Raw genomic sequence first — 23,212 nt, 5'->3', positions numbered from 1 at the left:
AACACTACACGGGAAAGGTAATAGTGGTTCATAAAGTAAATACATTTATGATATTGAAGAAAGTTCAATAGGTGTCTCTGGACTTTCTCCGTACCGTGAAGGATAAACTTTGCATCAATCGGCGTGATGGTTTGTAGTTATCATTCAAAATTAATTACATTGGCACATTTCGGGTGCGTTGGGCTTCTGACCGATTCAGCGATTGCCAATAAGACGCGTCAACAAATCGATCGTATCGATCGTGTGTATCGTATAATCATCATCTTTCTCGACAACCTTTAAACTGAGCAAAAGTTTTTAGTTTGCTTATTCTTTCCTGTGCGATCTTCGAAATTCGAAATCGGCAACGGTACTGTAAAAGAAACAAAACAGTGCAAAACAGCTAAAGGTATTTGTTTTTTTAAACGCAACGAATTTTACGAATAAAGTGATTTTCTTCCGCCGTGTGCCTTTTTGGAAACTGTAAACGAGTTCCTGCTAGGGAGGCAGATCATGTGGTACAAATTGTGGTGGAATAGAAATATCTAATCCTGTACATTGAATCAACAGGATAACAAACATCCACGTTCATTAGTGGGAAGCATAGGAAGAGTTAAATTTCTAGAGTAAACAATTATTTTCACACAATGTATGTTGTAACGACGGTCATTGATAAACACTATAGACGCAGTAAACATATGAAAAGAGAGGGAGATAAGCTATCGATCCTCGTCCAAAAACCTTAGTTGCAGATCCTAGTCGGGAACGGATGGGTTAGATTTTCGATTCGTAACAACGTCTGCAGAAACACGTTCAATCCAACAGTTTACTAAACTCAATACTAAATAAGACATCCCTGTTACTGTAAACAATTTCATTTTGATGACATAAGATCATTGCAATACATAGTTCCTGTGCTAAACTGAATTGTGAAGGACGATTTTTGTTTTCTCGGTCAGTCTTTCGTATCGGCATTAGCCTAACTAGTTCCTCCATAAGTGCCCTAATATTCGCAAAATAAATGCCTAGTGATCCGATGCCACCGGAAGCTTCTTACACTCCACTGGTTATCACTGTAGAAAGTCGAAACTATAATGTAAAATGTGGTAAATAAGACAAAGTTCCAGTTTCGCCTCACATACACACGGTGATATGATTCGTAGTTCCGCTGGCAAGCACCTCAAACGATGGAGACAGGTGCGGGCCAATAGTCTCATGCGAACGTGCTTATTTTATGACGCCTCCAAAACATGGCCTTTTCGCTCATTGTTCTCACACATGAAACTCGCCCTTGAGCCAGTGCACCAGAACTATGATTTAGTGTAACGCAAAGTGATAAAGCGCCAAATTTTCTAACCGCCCCAAGCGGCGGGTGCTTCTGAGATTGTCTTGGGTGTGTTTTGTTCAGTGGAACGAAAAAAGGATTTTGATGTTGTTTGTTCAAAAACGGTTAAATGAAAATGGCATTCTCGGGTCGCGTTCTTCCTTCACGTGTCAGTACCACCGGCGGCACCGGGAAGGAGCCTGGGTGACCTGGGAGGTGAGGAAGCTGGAGCCTGGGTGACCTACTTGCTGGTCGCGCTACTCGCTAGCTTATCGTCCACCGATCGTGGTGACCTGGAAGGTAAGGGCGTGCTCCTTCGAGAGTCCGTTGTCCGCGCACTACCCTCATGGCCTTCACCGGTGGCGGCAGATATCCATAAAACCACTTGAATTATGGTTGCACGTGTCAAAATCGTTTGCTAACACACACAGAGACACACGCGGGAGCCTTAAGGCGCGCCACCGGTGGGTGGTTTTTCTGTGTTGTTTCGCGTGGAACGGCCGTCAGCGCCATCGGCTTCAGCATAGTCCCTGAACCGCCGAACCCCACGGTGCATTGGCTGTTTTCTTTTTATATTTGCCTCCGAAGATGTGCGCGCATGTGGGATAAATTTCCCGGCCAGAGTCCTGTGTGGCACAAATTTCGCGTATGTAAATGTATACAACATCTTGCAAAGATAAATTGTTGCATAGCAAAGCGGCATCTCCGGCGTAAGGGGAGCCCGCGCCTGCGGACGGAGAAAGGATATTGTCGTCCTGTAGCGCCCCGGCGGCAGGGTGCCAGAGAAAGAGCGTGAATGGCAGACCGTAAGGGTTACCGTAAACCAAACAAATAGAAATGGCGTATTTGCACGAAATTGCATACGCTTCCGGGAGCCAAGCATTATCATAAATTCTATCCCTTTGCCACCGGCAGGTTCCGGTGCCCAGGTGCAGCTGGACTGACTCTGGCTGGTTGGCGGGTGGGCTGGGAAGTGGGAATCTCGCGACTTTGGTTGCATTTATCGCCCACCAAAACTTATTTTCATCGAGCTCACTCTTTGTGTTTCGAAACCCACCTGAACTCGGCGCTTTTGGGTGCGAATCGGGCCGGGCTTACTTAGCATTATCCGGGATCCGGAGTCTGTAGAAGTTGCGTAAGCTAAACTATTGCGATAGGTGCGAACTGATTTTTAGGAAAAATGTGTTGAAATATCTTCCAAGGTTTATTAATTACGCGAGCAAAACGTTCTTAATCATTGGTCTTAATTTTTCTGCTGCTAAAAATGAATTATGAAAACTTATTGTGCTTTATCTCTTAGCTTGTACAGAGTCGTATCTTGAGCTATTGCATTCAAGTTGATGTAGCCCGCCTTTGGCATATGAACCGATTCAGCAAGGACGGATGATCTAGGGACGAACCGCAACGCACGAACCTAATTGCTTGTGAAATTGCTGATAACTGTTCGAGAAGCTGTCCCTAGTGTCCGAGTATGTTGTTTCGTTTGATTGATGTGTGCTCACCGGCTCGAAACTACAACAGAGGATGATTTTTCCAATTTGCAGGTTTGGAGTTTCGAGCTTTTCCGCTTTTTTTGGGCCCAAATGTCCAATTTTCCTTTAAGCTAAATTCATCAAAAAGCCAACTTGGGCACTACATCACGAAAGGATCCCCAAAACAGACGAGCGATGGTGCGGGGTCATTGAGGATGCTCGGAAAAACTGGAAAAGGATATATATTTTAGCCTCACCTGGCCGGTGCTCTTGAGATAGTTGTACGTATGATGCAAATTGCCAATCAGCCCGTGATGGTGCAGGTGATCGTGCGACTGCTGGCTTTGGTTCGCCCCGGCTCCGGCTGAGACTGGATAAGGCACGTCCGAGAAAAAGGAGAGAGAAACAAGAAAACCGTTGAGAAAACAGTTAGCGAGACACACGGAGGCACTGGAAATCGAAAAGGGTACTTTTGTGAAAACCGCCCGGAAGGAAGCAATTAGTGTCCTTTTTGTCGGGTCCCCGGGTCCGCCCGGAAAGGAAGCAATTAAGGAAGACGTTCGTTTGCAGTATCGATTATAATTGCATCAGTTTCGTGCGAGCAACTTGTTTGTTCACCGATACCGGGGGCCCGATGTGGAACTGAGAGAAGACTTTCCGTTTTGCTGTTAATTTAAAATCCATTTTCGCTTCATCGCAATCCGCTGCGATGCTGAACATATGCTAGGCCATACTTTTGAAATAAATCATAAGAGTTGGCGAGACAGATCGAACACGTCTGACTGATATCTATTATTTGAATGCCACTTTGTGGGTTGTGGTTGCATCATGAAATGATTAGATTCATTTGTTTTTTCAATATCTTAATTGAATAATAATGTTTCATCCATTTTATTTATTTATTATTAATTGAACGGGCAGAACCGTGCTAAGCACCAACTCAAAGTTTTGCGCTCGAATTCAAGCTCTTTCGTTTAGAAGCTGATTAAACGGTGCAGCGAGACGGACGCGCCACTTCACTTTAAATACGTGCAATCGTATAACAATAAAGTGCAACCGTAAACCGGAACGTAGCAAACGGGTAACGGGATTCTACGGCCTGGTTCGTGTTCCGCTATTCTCATGACATGACCAGCCTACTGGAGCCTGGCGAGGCATTCATGGTGCATGACAGTGAGTCGTACAGTCGAACTCTAGACGACTCCGGACTTTCAGTAACCTATTAGTAGGTCATTCCCAAAAGTGCTCCCCAGGATTGTCCCTATGAGCGAAGCCACGTACTATACGCATTGAGTTGAGATCTAGATCCTAGTGGCCGTTGTGCGAATAGGAATCGATCAGCTTCAGCTGAATAGCTAAAGCTTAACCGTGTCCCGTGGAACAAAGTTGCTGACCGCAGTGTAAATAGCGGAACCGACCCGATGGTCTCTCTGGAGGCGAAGCCCCAGCGTGTTTCTCCTTTTCACGCGGGCACGTTTTCGTTCCTTCATAACATGACACGATTCGATGCACCGATGCACCGGAACTTGCACTGCCACGCCGCAGTGAGTTTGGGGCCAGACTGGACCTCGAGGACGATGTCGGACGACGCAGGAATGGAGCCCAGTACATAGCGCGTGACAGATCGACCGATGGACTGACAGCCACCGTCGATGTGACCACCGCCGAACACGAACGCAACATTTATGCTCGCTTATTCACGGCTCGTTAACTCTGTTTACCAGTTCAACAGTTTTGCCGGCCGTCAGTCAAGTTCATTATAATGTTTTACCAAGGCCCAGGCCCAGAGGGTGGCTACCGCAACGTATCGCGTTTGGCGTGTGAGAGAGTCGCCGGTGCCGGTGGGTGGATTTTTCCCGTAGCAGGGTTTTTACGATTCTTGTTGAACAGTTTGTTTGATGCTGTTGACCCAGTCCAACCAACCCGGAAGGCTTATTCGAACGGATAAGAGAAAACGGAACATTCATCGATCCGTTGGGCTTTTTATTGTTCTTTATTGATTCTACTATATGTTTATTCTTTCCTGTAGTTGCTGATCAGTAGAAATGTCCTTATTGGAAAACATCTCCAATATAAATCTAAATAACTCGATACAACATAGTTGATGGGCGGAGGGTGCTGACCACGATCCTCGCTCCTGATCCTGAGCGACTCGAAAACGATTTGATGAGGATACGAAAAGAAATTTTCATCAAATTGTAACCGCTGAAAATGTGGTGTCGGGTACCTGTTGTAGTTTCAATTCCGGAGCCCCGAAGGCACGAGTCAAACAATCGAAATTCCTGCATTTCCTTTTCAGATATTGGGTTGTGGTACCGTGGAGCTTCGGGATCGCTTTACTCCGGTCACTGCGTAAAACTTTTCCTTGCGCTCCGATTCCCGCCGATTGCCGATAAAATAGCAATTAGGAGCGTGCAGACTGGTTGACGTTTGCCGGCCAGCCAGGCTTGGGAATCCTCGGCGCATTAGTAGACTCTGGAGGCGATTGGTACCACATGGTTTTATGTGTCCAATTTCGTGTGTCCAGCAAATAGGAGCACTCCATTTCGCCACGCAAAGGTCACAGTCCGCCCGGAAACTCCGGTTCACTGGCGCCTTCATTGACCGGCGGCCGGCTCCCAGCCCCGGTACCGATGCTTCGGAATGTAACCCCGTTCGAGGGCCACGAAGCGTTACACAAATCGGCGACCGTCGTTCCGCGGCGGCCTGAAGGGCCAGAGGTTATGCATGTGGTCGTAAAATTTAATTTCCGACCATTGTTTCGCATTTGGGAGGCGGCCTTTGACGTTTGTCCGACGGCCGAGGGGTAACTTACATCGATAGGAAACCAAGCTGACCTCCGTCCGGGCGGCGATTGCTGGTGCTCGGTGTAATGTCGTAAATTTCGCCCAAGAGCAGTACTCGCTGCGGAGAGTACCTCCAGCACTCTTGAAGCACTACGGTTGGCGGGGTACTCGAACCGGTCAAGGTGAGGTATTCGGAGTAACAAGTCCGCAGTACTTTCTGGCATTGACACGTAAAGGGGTAGGCGTAAAGGTAAACGCAGCAGAGAGGACCCCTGAAGCACTCATTTATGACCACATCAATTCTACAGGGCGGCCTGGTGTACTCGGATTTATCCGTAAGTCCCAACGAATGCTATCGGTGATAGGAAGCTGATTATGGTTTGAAACTGCCCGGTCAGACTTCAGAAGTTGGATTTCTTCAGAAGACTATCTCGAAGCTTCTGGAGCTTCCTCGAAACACTCTTTCGGACCCTGTTTTTCTGTTCGGTTGCCTGGCTAATGAAGTCAATGTTCCTATTTCTAGGATACGATGGCTTTTATTTTGCCTGTTCTGGTTTCGGTCATCGATGGTCCGTTGGCTGGTTGATTACCTGGTGCAGAGCATCTGAGGTTTGTCCGATGAAACAAGAAGCACTGCAGTGCCCTGCAGACTGTGGCAGATTCGTTTGGATTTAGTCGGATATTTTCAGGAACACCGAAAAGCAACGGAAATGTATTGCACTCGTACTACAGAAAAAAAAAACGGAAAATAAAGATAACTCTCCTAGGTTATGTCCGAGACGAGAGTCTGGCACCCGATCTCCAGAACGGTTCGTTTAATATGTGATGGAACGTTTCCGATGCACCTTAGGCTCCTGGACATGCTCCAATCTTACGCTTCATTACGCCTTCCGGATTCCGGATCCGTGTCGGGTTTGACTTGAACAATTTCATGGCCCAACGCCATACGACCGTGCTGCGTATGCACGTTATGCCATCTGCCATTTGCTTAATTAGTGATGCTTTGTTGAGCCGATAAGCGCAGCAAATCGTTTCTTGTTCGTCCGACGCTGCCCTCTTTCGGACGATGGATTGAGTATGAATTCGCAATGGGCTGACTGACCGGAGCTGACCAACGACCAGTTGGAGCGATTTTTTGTTGCCACCCCATGCCGGACCGGTTGCAGTCGGGGGTGCCATTGAAAAAGATGTAACTCACTTCGTTGCATGCATATGCATCCCTGCAACTCGTCTGAATTCATTACGAGAGTGGTTGAAATTTCAAATTATGGACCCTTTCGAACGGACCATGCCAAGGAAGGGATGCGACTTGGGCCATGGTACCGCCAAGAATGACGTGTGTGTCGTGTGTCTTTCGGTGTCCGCTGATACGTGTTGGAAACGGATTCTCGGTACTCGTCCGGGAAGTGCTGGCGGACAACAGCTGTCCGACAACGGGCTAAGGCAACGGGATGACCGGTACATTCCCATGAACAATAATTCATTTTCGACGCTCTCACTCTCCCGCTCTCGCTCTGGTTCCGGTGCCCGGCTTTTCGGGATCCCCGGGATTCGTTCCGGTGGAGCTAGAATTAATTATCGATTCTAGGGCCGTAAATGAGCGGCGAACATCTTGTGTAGTTCGCCGCTCCAGCGCGAACGATTCGATCGGTACGTCGGTTCGGACCGTCGCAGATCCGGCCCGGTACTAAAAGTGACCGTTTAAGGGCCAAAGAGCAATTAGAGCTGGTATATCTCATCGGAGACGATGCTAACGTATGGGTGGAAGGCCCAACGGCGCGATGATTTGCGATTGCACAAGGTCGATTAGCTATTCGATGCAGCTTCCCGGTAATGTGTTTGACTAACTTTGGCGATGGGATGCCAGCTCTTGACGTAAATGAAGTCCCAACTGTTCTGGTCTTGAACGTTGAAGAAACTGGCGAGACGCACTTTTTGGATCCGAGTACGGGAAGATTTTTAAGGAGTTGCAAGGCGGAAAATGGAGTGAGAAAAGATGGATCGCAGATCTCAACGTTGAACCGCTTATCGGTGCGTGAAGGGATAACAACAAGCGGCACATCGGCCACGGCAAACACACGACAGCTTGCCGCTGTCTGGCAACAGCATGTGGTAAATATTTGCAATCAACAAACGGCGAACTCTCGCCATCCGGCTCTCGGCCAAGATTCGGGCACATCATACTTTCAAATCGTCGCCAACACTGGCACGGTTCCTCGTACAAGGATATAATTTATTCATTTCAAATCGATCGATCGATCGGCCCGGGCACCGGTGTCCTGTCGGCGACGGTTTCGGCCCGGCAGGCAGCCAACTCGCCGATGTGAAGGACATGCGTGACATCACGATGGCTGGCTTACGTTCGCATCATTTGCTGGGTTTGCGAATTCATCGCAAATGTGACAACCACTTCACCCGGTTGGTCCGCAGCGGCGGTTGTTCGTACATGGTTTTAATTTGGTAGCACAATATTATCATTAGGTTCGCACTCGATACACCAGCGGGCCACAGGGCCCGCGTTGGGTTCGCCGAATCGGCTGCTCGAAATGTGCCTAGTCGAAATAGCCGCGGAGACGACCATTAGCGACGTCCTGACGGATGGTCGGTTTGGGGTTTGTTTGCGCGCGCCTTTACTGTGAAAACAGCTTAGGGATGCCCCGGGACATCGGCCCTGGAGCCCTGCTCTATCAATCATTGTGCTGTTCCGATTGTTTGATGAGCACGACGAAAGGAAAGAATATGAGCGTTGTTGGACAAACCTACGGCTCTAACTGTCGGCCATTCGACTGGCCGTTCAATCATTGGCGCGATGTCGAGTAGCAACTTTCCGGCTAAACTTTTAGCGGAAAACGATGCGATCATCGACGTGGTACTTGCTAATGAGGAATGGATTTGCACAAACAACTAGCAGCTGAACTGTTTGGGTAACAGGGTCGCTCAATTGTAGCTTGAAAATTTGAGCAAGAGATGTTGGTTTTCAGGACAAGCCGATTTTAAACCGTCCTCTACCGATCTGTTCTTCAACACTAGATATACCACACCGGTCATTTTGACCGATCTGGTACAAGGGTGAGCCATGTTTATGATACACTTTTTTATTTGGTTATAAAAAAAACAAACGGCTTAATATTTTTCGATGCTTAAAATTTTATTTGAAAGGTTTATTTAAGTATAAAATACAATTTTGATTACAGAAAATTGAAAAATATGGAAAACTTATTTCCAAAGTGGTAGGTCTCAAGCGGTGCGATATTTAAAAATATCATTTTATTGAAGCTCATTTCCCGCTCGGTGGTTATGTTAATAGTTACGTAATAGTTATGTTAATAGTTATAATAGTTACGCAAGCAAACCGGCAATCCTTGTCCACCTCTAGACCCAAATTCGAATTGCTATTGTTTTTCATAAAAAAATCAAATAAAAGTACAAGCATCGAAAAATATTTAGCCGTTTGTTTTCAATAGCCAAATAGAAAAGTGTATCACATATGGCTCACCATCACCCTATTGAAAACGGTGGTGTATCTAGTGTTAAATAACCGTATCAAGGACAGTTGTTTGTCGATCTAAGCCTGTGGAGTTGAATGCGTTTTCTAAGCAGGTTTTGAACATGCGAAATTGAAAAGGAATGCATTTGAATATGTCACGATTCAATGTTAGACGCAAAAAGGAGTGAATAAAATCGTGATTGAGACTTGCGACCCATAGAAAAGATCGTGCTGGCTGTAAGAAGGGCCAATTAAAAAGGATCGACCCGTTGAAGTTGTGTCATGAACATATGAGGTGTGTTCAAAAAGCTTACGGGCAACGTATATCCAATTTATAATTTTTTTGTAGCGTTGTGTTTGGGTAAGATTCTGCGCTACCTTTTTTTTTGGCAGACAAAAATCGGCGATGGGCCAAAATACGTCCAAGAAAAACAGCTGCCAAACAATGACTGATTAATTAAAATGGCCGAACCAGCGAAAACCTCAAACGATAGGTGTATTATTAACCTGGCCAATCAGCTAGAGGCGTGCGTTTTAAATATTAAAAACCAAACTTTTTAGTTTCACCTCACTTTATTGGTTCAGCATTACAGTTTAGCCGCATAGAGGGCGATAGTAGCGTTCAACTTTTCACTTCATTATCGTAACCTCATGCTAGGTCCGGAGCACGGCTCGCTGCATTATACATTTCACCTCCACTTAGCCAGTTACACAATTTGCCAGCCATAATTTACCGAGACCAACCCATATGGCAGACGTAGCCCCGGACATTCGACGGGGACCGTCGGCAAAAAAGCGCCAAACCCAAGCGCTTCGATCCGGGTGTGAGGCGTAAATTCAGTGCCCGCTCCCGGGATTCGGGCCGGCCACCGGTATGTTGCCGTCCAGGGCGAGCTTGGGCAGTGTGTGGGCATACATCATACTCGCCACAAAACCGCAGCAAGAATACGAGCAACACGAGAGGGCACGGCAGGATGCGGGATGCTGCGATATTGTGTGCTGCGCTTTGAAGTTGCCCGATCCGGAGCATGGGGAACTCAATCCAAACATCGCATCCACACCGAAACCTCTGCACCGTGGGCCGTGGCAAGAAGTCGAGAGCGGGTTGTTGTAAGTGTTGCAGTTACCGGTCAACGGTCCCATCGATCGTGATTACGGTCCGCGTGCACGTGGAGGAAGCACACGTGGTGCCTGTGGTGTAATCGAGGCACACGCCTCGTGTCACGGCCAATTTTTGTAGTGACCCGGTGTTCCGGTGTGCGCGCACGTCCCTTTCCCGTATCGCTCGGTAATATCGTATCACAAGCGCCACATCGCCAATCTCTGGCGATCTCGGGCGCTCGGTTGACTAATTTATGGCGCAGAGATTGCGGCAACGGTTGCAATGCGCACTCGAGCGGTTCGAGTGATTCGGTTTTCGGGGCCCACGGTGCGATGCGGACATTTTCGGACATTTCGGGTTTTCGCGGTGCTCTGGATCCTGGCGCCCCGAGAGACTGCTGCAGCGATGCAGACGTTTGGAACGTTTGCGTTTTGTGGCGTTTTGTGTAGCTTTGTTTTGCGTACCGTATTTTTCCGTGTATAACGCGCACTTTTTTCCCAATTTTTTTAGCTCTAAAATCTGGGTGCGCGTTATACAAGGGTAGTAAACATTTTGTCTCCTCCAAGCATACAAATGTGCCCATTTAGGTACATATTCTATAGTATTATTGAATAAATTATAAAATGAAACACTTGTTAGGAATATAATTATCCATACAATATCGTTTTTAAGTCATGGCAGGGAGTTAAAACAGAAGTTGTTGTGAAATCATTTAAAAAATGTGGCATCAGCATGGATCTGAAGATGTCGCAATTTATGAGGACTCTTCAGAGAGTGACAATGAGGAGTACATTGAACAGCAATTGGAGAATATCAATTTGTCAGACAGCAGTGAATCTGAGTTTGAAGATTATTCCGAAATATAAAATACTAGTATGTCTTTTGCAATGTATACGCATTTTATCTTTAGTCTACTTTAGAATATTTATAGAGTATTTAGAGTAATACATTATTATCATTTGATATTTGTTGGATATCACATATCTGAAAAATGTAAAATAAAAAATTTGTTTTCCAATTTTGTTCTCGTAAAATATGGGTGCGCGTTATACACGGGTGCGCGTTATACACGGAAAAATACGGTACTAGGCTGTTCAATAAGTTCGTAGCCTCGATCTGAGACACACATTTCTATGGTATAAAATACACTTTATTATTCAGTATAAACTTTTGGAACATCAACAAAGTTGATCCAACGAGACTTTAACTCATACGAGGTGTGTTCAAAAAATTCCGCAGTCTACGTTTATCCTACGGTTTTCGATTTTTGTGGCGTTTGGCTGCTACACATGTCAGTGACTTCCGGTGAAAAGTTCGGCCATTAATCAGTCAAATTTTGATAGTTGTTTTGCTGTGGGTGTGTTTTGGCTCATCGTCGATTTTGGTCTACTCCAAAAAATGGATGGCTAAGAATCTTTATCAGCGGTGCTTATCGGTGGTTCAAATTTTTTTCAAAGGGCCGAGAAGATGTGAACGTCGAAAAGCCGAGAAAACGAAACTCTAATTTATAAATCCCATCTCTGAAGTGAAAAACTGGAAGGGCTTTAAAATACGCTTCCGCAGAAGTTATGAGGACATCATTTGATAAAAACCGCTTTCCATACATGATTTTTTTTGGGTCTGAAAACAGATAAAAGTTACCAGAGGCCAAATCTACTGAACGCAGTGGATACTCTAACAATTCGAAATTTAATTCATCGATTTTTGCCACTTTCGAAATGCTCGTGTGACTGGGTGCATTGTTCCATTTTTAACGAATGTGACATTTATTTTGCAAACAGCTTTTTGAAACCCAATACTTCAATCAAAATATTGGTTATAATGTTCAATGAGATGGCTAGACATTGTCCTAAACCTCTTTCAGTGATTCGACGATTTTACAATACGATATCCTGTACTTTTTCTACGATTTTAGGTGTTGTATCGGATTTTAGACATTTTTTACGCAATACGAAAACGTTTAAACTCAGAAACCCATATTTCAATGTACTAATTGACGGTGAAGAGTTCTTATAGACTTACAACCTTCGTTCACAATTTTGCCTTTTCTTTTAAATCATTCAAAAATAAAAATTCAATTACTGCCTGATACTTGATTTTTCCGTTGTAAAAATACTTTGACACGTAGATACTACATGGCTTGTAAAAAAAATAATTTAAGCGATTGAATAGGATATGAAATATGAATATGAAGAGCGTACCAACATAACAAAAAATAGCCTCATAGCAGCACCTTCTGTTATCGAGGCTGCAAACTTATTGAACACACTAGTATTTTAATCAGGTATACTGTTTGCGCAATGGGGATTCGAACCCGGACAATGTTTATTTGTTTAAATGGCTCAAAGCATGAATCTCTTTCTTTTCGACAGCATAAAGTCAGAAGTCCCCACACATGAGCGACACAATCGGCGGATCACAAAAGAATTCAGAACCCGGCTGAGCACCGATGAGTGAGTGGTGGAACTGATGGATGGTGTTTTTGTTACTGAACGGAACAGAAGACTTACGTCGTACAATGCGCCGATGTCAACAGCAACTCCAGAAATGCAATTACGCTGTGCAACCACTGCATGTGGAGTCATAGAAAAGGTCCACTAAAGAAAGTGGTCTTGGATGGTGTACTGTCCCATAGACTGTCGTGAGAACGTTGCCAGGTAACCTAACGATGCGCCTGCTGAGCACGCAACATCCGCAGACAACCTAACTTTGATTAAAACACGTTTGGACAATGTCTGCCACCGAAAGTGGCAGAGCTCGGATATTAAGCGAAGCGCGTCAGGAACATGCTTTCTGGCGCCGATGTTGGCGCTGTCATTCGGCGTAATCCCTTCGATTTGGGGCCTGCTCCTATCGTCGCAGCGCGAATTATGGAATATGAGCCCAAGAAACACGCACGCATGGCTCTTGGCTCGGTCGTTTCTTTTGGAGTCACAGGAAACGCGCTCGGTCGTGCTTTCTGTCGGCTCGCGACTACACGGCGCACGGTGCACGCCCCGGAGCCAGCGAGTGCGAAGTTTTTAATCCAATTTAAAATGCTAATAAGGATTTGTTTCTCGTGATTTTACGAGAGAATCTTTCGTCTATTCAGCGTAAGGCATCAGCGGTTCCGTGGTCTTTCCTTCCACGGCCGGGTAACAGCTTGGCTAAGTGCCTCCCACGAATGCTACGGAGATCCTCAACCCAATCTGGACACCCGGTTTCGCTGTCTAGCTTACTCACGAGTGAACCGTCTTCTCACTATTACCGGGACGAGCGAATTAGCGCACTCGGTTGCTGTAAGCGAGCGACATTTCCATCAAACGCCACCAACCGGCTCCGTATCGGGGATCCGGTTGCCGTAGCTGCGAGTGAGGATAATCAGCCGGCTCCGGGTTTTCGGGCTCCGCGTCGCAGGATTGAGCCATAATGATGTGAAGTGTAATTAGCGGAAGCTGTTTAATTTTCCACCGCGTGAGCGCGAGTGCACCACGTGCGTAATGCGGCAAACTTTGGCACCGGAAGCAAAATTATCCTTTGAAAATCAAACTTTGCGGCGGATCTCGTCGGCCGACTATCTTCGGCGAAACCCGCACCCGGGTGCGCCCATCCTTGCAGCTTGAGACTCGAGATGGAGACATAAAGCAACCAAACGGCGCCGTCCCGGAGTCTGGAGCGAGCTTTGAAACTGGCTGAAGCTGCGGCTGCTTCCGGTGTGCATTAACAAAGCTTCAAGTGTGTTTGACTGCGGTACTCAAACATCGCATTGGTGGCCCCACGGTGTGTGAACCAGTATGCCAGGAAGCATTAAAATTCATCGAAATATTCTTTTTACTGCGCCACAAAACCACGGCGGAGCAGTTACGCTTGCCATAGACTTTTGGCGCGAGTGTGTTTGCGGAGCATAAAACCAAATTGCTGCATAATTTGCATTGCTGTAAAGTGCATCAGAAAGCTTGTATTATTCAGTTGAACAGTAGTTCTGGGTGACTCGGTGCATTAGCTTTCTTTAGTCGCCTGATGTTGGATCAATGTTACACTCCTACGGTCGAAAAAGTTGCAGCGTTTTATTTTGCGGGAATTTAATTTGCACGGATTTGCAAAAGCTAGCAGACGCCGGCAGATAGTCGTAAAGCTCGAAAAATGCCGTTGAAACGCCCCAGGCGAGTGTGAAGAAAATCTTATTAATTTACACGAAATGGTGCACTTTTTCATGCTTCGTTTTGTTCGTTCAGTAGCGGCATTCGATCGGGTTCCGTCCCTTAGACACCGGTCCATCGGTGGTTTGCTGGTGCGTTAGGCCGGTCCATCCCAATGTCCATTTGGCCGTAGGCTTTCGGTTGCACCGATTGCGTTGGCCACAGTTTCAACGTGTTATCAACCCATCACCCTACCGGTTCGGTCCGCTGGCCATTGGAGTGTTGCTACAAAAAAGGGAGCCGAGATTTTCCCATCGTTTATGGGCCCACCGCCGGGGGCCGTAGGTACCGTTCAAACAAATAACGCTCAGCTCTGTCCTGCCCTGTCAAGGGATAAGGCAAATCGTAACGTATTAGAGTGGTTTAGATGCATTTGACTCGCCGGCACGCTGGGTTTTAGACGTTTAAAAACCGAGTATCCGGCAGCCGGACCCGTACGCAGCGTGTAATAGCCAAGGCACACCGGAGTTGACAGCGGTCGAAGGGATAGTTTTTCCGAGAAAAGCCAGACAGCACGGTACGAGGTGGGTGTCTGGTAAATATAAACACTCCGATTTTGCGGCCACCCGGCTCGATGCACCAAAAACGCAAGGCCTAGAATGAAAACGTATGAACGTCCCGTGGCTTAGGTGGCGCTCGGGTCTGCAGCTGATTTTTAGAACCCCAACCGAATGGGCATCCTGCTGGGAGGATGACTGCCCTACGGTGGGCCCGGGTTGTCGATGCGGTGCCTTGTCGGGTCGGTCCGTTACGCATCCGTGTTGGGCTGGTTGGTGGATTATTTGTCTAGCAGTTAGTAAAAATCATCCCTACAGCCGAGCGCCGGCCGTGTCCTTTGGTCTTTGGATGATAGAAATGAGAATTGACCGACCTGGCAGGTGGTGTTCGTTTCGAGTACGGCAACTCGAACGGTTATTGCATTGAGGCAGCTCAGTGTCCTTGGTAGGTAGGTGGTGGGTGCAAAAAGGTCTGCAACTGTCGAACGTTGGCGCACGGACTAGTCCGGGTTGTCCGGTCAGCGTGCGTCCATTTCAATTTGCCCGTAAAGAAACGGACGAACGATGGTTGGAATATTTTGCACTTCGCACAGTGAGGTTGACATGAAGTGTTCTAAGCCCCCGGCCGGTTCTATGATGAGAAAATCAATTATATAGAAAGCTTGATGGATACTGTTCATTGTCTTAATGCATGCAATAAACGTGATCGACTCCGGTGGAGTGGATGCTCTTCCTGGACGGATCTGATTCAATTAAATTAACCAAATTTGTTGTAATTCGTTTTTACAACAAAGCTCAATTGGTTTTCGAATATGATTTTCGACAGCGAATTGGACATTTTTTTGCTCAAAACTCGTATCCTTTCGACTACGGTCAAATGTTCCGTTAGCCTCGATTGTGTTAGCTCCAAACGTGGGCACGACAGCTACAATACTGTTTCCTTTAATCTCCCTACCATCAGTGGGCCACTCGGTTGGTCTGTAATACATTCTTCATTGTCCAAGGTCCACAGACAGGCACTTCCGGCGGCCCGAATCCTGCGTTTCATTGCTTCACAGTGGAACGGCACGAAAGGTGTAATTTGTCTGTGGGCCCAGTTGAGTCACGTAGATCACGGCTGGGACGAATAATCGTAATTTACTGTAAACACCCCGTTTTGGATCGGGTGGCTAGAAGGACCTCAAGCGCACCGGCAGTGTGGTGAGTGTCCTTTCTGCGTCGCACGGTTAAAGATTTTGTCCGAAATTAGGACCGACGTGAGAGTGTGTGTCCGCGTATGCGTAGTGGATGGATAGCCTGTCTTTGTTCAAAATATTGTGGTACCAGAGTTTTATGGTCCGGCAACGATCGGAAGTCCGTGTGCCAAGGCTTACTTGGGGTTCTCTGCCCGGTGCAACAAAAGGTAGGTCCTCATTCTGCAACCTGACTGATCTACGGCCCGTTCGTTATTCTGGATCCGTTCCTTACTTGACTTGCACTTGGAGTCCGTCGAAATTCGTACCGTCATTTCTCAAGCTCACAACCTCTGGGGCTCTGACGGACTCCTCCTCGTGGCAGTAAAAGGCAGTAGAACTACGTGCCTCACACATTTCTGGCTGGTGCACGGCTGCAGTTGTTTATGGCGGGTGAAGCCTATGCATCCGGCGCATCACCGGTACACCCTTTCGGACCGGGCACCTGAACCTGTTCTCCTGCGGACCAGCTTCTTCTGCGTTAATCGCAGGGTGCAGCCCGGGCATTTGCCACCGACTTCCGAGACGGAAGCATCTAATCCACATTTCATTCTAGCCCGACCCGGTGCTACCGCGACGAAGGGCTGGTTTTATGCGTTCCCACGGCCACACGGACCAGTGTCGTCGTCGTCGTCGTCCTCATCGTCGTCCCGTGGCCTCGAAGATAGCGAGCATCGTCCCGGGTGTGCCCCAAAAAAGAGGGGTGGCTGAATTAATTTCAGCCGATAAATCAACCGAAATGAGGCGTATCTTGGCCGCGGTTGGGTGCGCGCCACCGTTGGCGTGGCCACACCACGCCGGACGGGACTGCGGAGTTTGGTTTCGAGAAACTGATCCGGGGCTATTATTCAATTATATAGAAGGCTTTCGCCGGGAGCCGGTGTCTCTTTAGCCGGAATCGTCCACGTAATCCATCGGCAAGCATCGCGCCTCCGCAAGGGCTGGGGGCGTTTTAAGAGAAGGTGCATTAATTTCGCGCTCCTCTCCGCCCAGGGGCGAGAGATGGTTCGCTTAACTCGGCAGAAACTGATTTGCTTAATCATTATCGCTGCTGGTCGCATTTCAAGCAAATATTAAGTCGCGCCAGTTTCGAGGAGCGGGAAAGAAATTACACCGTTGACTGATTGAGCTCAATAAATCGTGTTCGATGGTGAAATTATTGCAAAGTTTTTGAATACAAAATGCTTCAATTCTATTGTACAGCAAAAATGGCTAGTTCCGAAAGGTTAAATGAGTCGCCTCAAGACGATTATTAAAGAAAATAAAATCGGTGAACATTCGTTAGCAAAGTTGAGCTTCAGTTGAGAATAGAATCGATTTTTGTCGAATCGTCGTTTAAAACATTGATGAAGCGGATTGCTCGTGACTGCGCTGATAATCCTAGCCTTCCGACTGGGCCACGTGTTGGGTGCGCAATCCAGGCACGCGTTTCCGTTGTCCTGATTGTCTCTCCAATCCTAAGCTTATCCTATTAACCGTTTGCTAATCAATTCTTGCCGGCACACGTCCAACCTCACGACTCCACGAATGTCACGCAGTTCTTAAGCCCACTTTCACGCAGGCCATCTGATTGATTCGTGATTCCGTGCTGCGCTGGTTGCTTGTGGTCGGTAATTTTGTTGCACCTCTGGCCCCCGGTGCCCAGTGGCCCGCTAGAGTTCGAAGGCAGAAAGTCACCATCCGCCTGACGGAGCGGCATTCCCGTAGCAGCAGTAGCAGCATTTGATTGTGAGGTTGTGGCAAATGCAGCACTGGACAAACATTTACAGAGAGTCCACTGTTGTCCAGCTAGCTCGGCACCGGGCACCGGTCACCGCCCGTTCTTGCGTTCGGGAGTTCGGCAGTTCCGGATGTCCTTCGCTTCGTATTGATACAACACACACGGACGTCTGTTGCGGTGCTGGCCTCCCGATAAGCGGGGAAATGACAGTGTACGCGGCCGGGAAGACTCGTACGGACACGGATTGAACGGCACCAGAATCAACTCCATAATCGACTCCTCGGAACGGAACCGAATACCCGTAACGTAACGCAATTTGCACCGAACAGCGGTCTTTGTCATCGGCTTTTGGCGTCTTTGGAGAATCCTACCCATCCAGGGGCGTGTTGCTTCCGGATGCTGGTGCTGCATCAGCAGCCGGTCGGCGGGTCCGAAGAGGATGGGCTGATAGTTCTTAGATAATGATGGTTGACCGCAAACATTGCATCGAACGCTAACCTCTTCTGGCGCTCTGGGAAACTGAAAGCACATCAGGGACTTGTGGCGAGGATAATGTTTGATATGCAAATTTAAACACTGTTTTCTCGCGTCGCTCTTTCGCATCCCACCGCCGTGAGGTCTGTGAGATATCGACAATCAGCTCATGTGTTGCTGGCGCTGGCGGAACTCGTTGGCCGGCCGGAGTGTTATTTGACGTGGTAACTGACTTGCCGTGCTGTCAGGTTCATTCCACCCCCGTCGCCGTTGGCCGATAACTTCGACCGCTCGGGAACTGGGAACTGGTTGCCGAAGGCGTTGCTTGGAAATATTGTGTACACAGGGACTGCCTCCGACATCTCGGGGAGGGCTCAGCTTCGAAGCCGGGCAACAGCGGGTCCGGCTGGTGCTGATTAACAAGCAACGAGCAGCAGATTAGCAGATCGTAAACGATTGCCACGGTGTGTAAGGTTACGTACTAAAGATTAACGAGCATTAGCGTGTGTAGTTATGGCGCGGATCCGGACACCGAAGGTCGAATTATTTTCGAGCGATTCTCGATCGTTCTCACCAGCCCACCGTGCGAAGCCCACCAGCCCTAATTGATTTGTGATTTTTTCTCATTTTCCACCACACGTGCCTTCAGGGTGTCGTTGTTGTGAAGATTGTTTGCGTGGCTTTTCGCCACTCCGCTGCCGCCGGGAAGCCTCAGTGCGGTTGCTTCAGATGATGGTCATCGTGCCCGGGGCGCGCGATTGCGGAGGCAGCTAAGAAAAACAGAGACTAATTTACAAGACAACAGCGGCACGGAACACCACTTAGCCGCATTAAAAGTTTTCCTTCAGCAGCAAAAGCCGTCGTCCTCGGGAGCACCATTTTGTCTATGATTCAGCCTTTCTTCTTCATAATTCTTCACGAAACGGAGTGCCGCTCAATGACTCGGGCGGCCACGAAAGACGCTGGAAGTCTGGTTTTTGCTGCCTTTGCCCGGACCGCGGGAGCTTCGCGCTGGAAATAGGACCCGGGACTCGCCCGGACAAAAGGACCCCCAGGTGGTGATAGCTTAGGTTTTCGCCAGTGAGGTCAGGAGCACGGTGCTGCGGTGTTTCTCCAAAAACTAGTCCCTCGGCGAGCTTACAGTAAACACGTCCTGTGATAGGTGGGAAAGTTCGCAGGAGGTTTCAATTCTCTCTCTCTCACACTCACGCGCACTATTCCTGTGTATCGCTCGGCTTCCCACAAGCTATAAGTCGCCCACCCCCCGAGGGGGAAGACCGACCAAGCGCGTGGGCTGAAGATAGCATCTCCTCCGGAGCAGAGCTCGGCGTGGCTCGTCAAAATTTTACACATTAATTATTAGCGGCAGCTGCTTACATTATCGACGAAGCGTTGTGCGTTTCATCTTTAGATGATTTTGGTTGTTAATTTACGCACCCACCGACGACACAGACACAGGCTCCATTCTTCATGGATCGGAAGGTCCTTGGGCGGGCTCTCAACAGGCAAACAAACAAACAGACAGTTCTAGAAATTTCGTACCGATTCCTGCCGAACGCCAACGGCTTTCGGTACAAGACCGGCGAGATTTGACGGTAAAAATTAAATTCCATTTAAATAAGCCTGTTGTCTCCGCCACACCGTCGGAGGGAGCAAAGCAGTGCGCTTGGTTCCTTCTTCGGGTTCGCATCCGATTCGTATCCTACCCTGGGTCTCGGGCGTTCTCGTGTGGCAAGGTGTCCTTTTCTAGTGGAGTTTATCTTTGTGATGGAACCGTGCTGATTTAAGACCAGCTTTGTTTGTCTTAATATTAGAGCTGTGGAAAAGGAGATCTGTGTGAGAGAGAGAGAGAGAGAGAGAGCGCGCACAGGTTTTTCCATAGTCTGCGGAATGAAAATTGAATGTATTGTCGTTCTCCGGGGTTGTATCCTGCAGCATCCTGCAGAGGAGAGTGAAACATTCTCTCCTCACAGTCGTCGATTACGTTCCTGCTATAACTGAATTAAGGGAGATACTTGTCAATTATGAAACCGGCAAAAATTGGCATCAAGACGACGAGACGATATTGAAAAATCGATGAGCCGCTCTGTAGGTGGCTCGAACTTCAATAAAATGGTATAAAATGTGCGATTCAATTACCACTGCTTACACTTGCCCGTAGCATAGATTCCCATAATTTTAATCGAATAAATCCTCTAATAGCGATTGGAATTAGAGCGCATTAACACTGCTGTCAAAGGATTCAAATAGGGTTAATTGGAGTTCTTGATGGTCACATAATCAAAAAGAGGTGCGTTATTTTATTTAAAAAAAGCAATTGTACTCGCATTAGCATCAATAGATTCTAGGTAACGGAAATAATATCGTACGCCTAAGCGTTCAATGAGTGGAACCCATCGGCAGAAGTAACTTCGGGAAAAACATCCTTTCACAAATATGTAATCGACTATGAAACTGATTTGGTGTTGTAGCGCGGTTACCTGATACCTGATTGCCCAATTCCCACTGGTGGCCGGCTGGTTGGTGAGCAGTATTGAAACAATTTCTCCCGTAAAAGTGGCGTGTGGTGCACTACATTCAGCCAGCTGATTTACGTTTGCCGCAGAATCCAACGACTGGGCCTTGGCCGGGGTGGGTAATCACATTAAACGCGCATTTTTCAAACCGCGGCCCACATCGTGCACCATTTCCACGGTGGCAGATGGTTTGCGATAATTACGGTCGGTATTACGTTTTAATGATACTATTAGGCTATTTATTTCCCTGCCGGTACGACGGGATGGTCGGACGAACCGCACCGAGTCTCGGTTCATATGGTCGTTCACAGACCTTGCGCGAAGAAGCTGCGGAAGGGTTTCTTCGGATGATGAGCTATCCGAGGAAAAGTAAAATAGATTGTCCCGCTACACCGTTAACCCGTGGAACGAGCCGGTTTCTTTGCTTCAAGAACCCGGTGTGCCCGCTTAATGATTGTTCTCTGGCTCGGCCTGCCGGTTCCACTCTTGCCAAAGAGAAAACAAGAAAACCTCAATTTACGTTCCAACAATTGCATAGCCACGGTCGAGCAAATGAGCTCACGAGCCGCTTTTTTCTTCATTTACTCACATAAACTTTGGGGAAAACGTTTCAAAATTCCACAACGCCTCCCTGGTAAGCAAAACGGGAGCAAGTCCGAAACCGGAAGGACAGTCGCAAAACACAGGACGCGTGAATTCCACCGACCGATAACGACTACGTGGAATGATTTATTAAGAACCTCGTGGTTAGCTAACGGACAGCTTTGGCGTTGCGATTAAATACGCTTCCCCCGACCCGGCCTGGCCCAGTTTTACCGACGGCAAGATGCCGATGACTTCTTGGGTCGGCGGTGGGCAAGTTGACCCAACTTCTTAAGCAGAACCCATGAAGCTCTTTTGCGTAATCATTACTGGCTGACCGTTTTTCCGGGATTGTCTTCATACGACGCTCCAGAAGGGAACGGACGCTAAGATTGGCCCTTATTATTCTGGCGGATGGGGCTCCAGGATCGGTGAGTACAATGGCCAAGGAAAAAAACGGCGGATCCCAACCGACGGTTCGTTGCGTTTGAATCGAGAGAGGATTGTCAACCTGCGATCCGTTCGATGGTTTGGGTCACCGGACTAAGCCACTAATGCGTGAGCTGTTGCCGTATTTTTTTGTGCTAGTATTTTATCTGCTCCGATAGATAGCTGAGGCTAGGACGATGGTGGATACGGTACGGAATTGTGGACTTTCACGAAGAATTAAGCCGTTTTTTTGGTTTGCGAAAGTTCAACAAATAATGCCCATAAATCTTGAAAAGGTACTCGAGAAGTTTAAATTTTTTATCACAAATTACGGTCGAAGAAGGGACAGCATAGTGGACGGATCTTAGTTTTTTGTGATTTTGTTCAAAATTGAAAGGAACGAAAATCTGCGAGTTGTTTATTAAAGTCAGATCCAGTAACGGTGATTATTGCCCAGAAAGGAATACGGAAATGTGTGTTCTTGGTCAATTACTTCATTGGCATTGGCCGTTTATCTCGCACTTGAGGCTTTGGAACTTGGCGCCGAACCTCTTTTCGTTAGCGGCGGCCGTCTGCCACGAAACTTACGGCCATTCCATCAGCAACTTCAGCGAGTTGATTTAATGTTTGATTTATACCAATAAACTTAATACAGCAATAAACCGTGAGGGAAGTTAGCCGAAAAGTTAGACACTTACTCGGGAGCCCTCTTACTTGATAATGGGAAAACTGGCGACGTGCAGTGTAATTGTCGCTCGGCAGGGTTAGTGGTTGCGTAGGCGAAAAGTTTCGGTTCAACACTGGAACGCTGATAGGCGGCCACTGTGCACGGGTTGGCTCGCTGTGACCAAACTCGGAAGACTCAAGGCAGCTTCAAGAGCAACGCATTGCCAGCGGAGATGCATGTGAAGACGACCAGCGGGACCACAATTCGCTGCCGAACAATAAAACTACTCTAAAACCTTGTGCTGTGGGCTGCGCTCGGTGCGATCGTTTCCATGTCGCCCGGAAAGAATCGACTGACATCGAAACTTTATGCAATTACATAAACACACCGCACCAGGCACCATCCGGCGGCACCGGTTCCCCGCTCGGTGCAGACAGTTTTATTATGTTGTCAAGCTTAACCACAAATGTTGGCGCAACTGTTGTCGGTGGTTTTGTTGCAGTTTGTCATGTGGTGTTCAGCCGAAAGATGCGCGTACAACGACGTACCGTAGCGATGTCAAGGTACGCAAGATTCGCTGCAAGAAACCCATTCATTTGCGCGTGGCTGCCGCAGGAGACGAAATTGCATGGAGCGTAGTTTACGACACGAGCAGCCCATCTCATCAGGGCTCTGATCGATGCCGGCTGAAGTGTGTTGATCGATGGTAAAAAGCAGAACTTTTGAGAATGTACTTTCTTGGGAGTAGTTTACTACTTGTTCAACAT

The 23,212-nt window shown here is 47.6% G+C and overlaps 1 protein-coding gene across 1 annotated transcript in view; it reads right to left on the bottom strand.

The window, feature by feature from the left end:
- Window positions 1–23,212, bottom strand: part of LOC131206525 (heparan sulfate 2-O-sulfotransferase pipe) — a 101,422-nt gene that overhangs the window by 1,689 nt on the left and 76,521 nt on the right. Inside the window, exon 3 of the mRNA XM_058199104.1 lies at window positions 3,033–3,145. Within this exon, the coding sequence (XP_058055087.1) occupies window positions 3,033–3,145 (113 nt within the window). The remainder of the gene's footprint in view (window positions 1–3,032; window positions 3,146–23,212) is intronic.

This window comes from Anopheles bellator, chromosome 1 (assembly GCF_943735745.2).
Source record: "Anopheles bellator chromosome 1, idAnoBellAS_SP24_06.2, whole genome shotgun sequence".
NCBI lineage: Eukaryota > Metazoa > Arthropoda > Insecta > Diptera > Culicidae > Anopheles > Anopheles bellator.
This window is presented reverse-complemented; position numbering and strand designations above follow the sequence as displayed.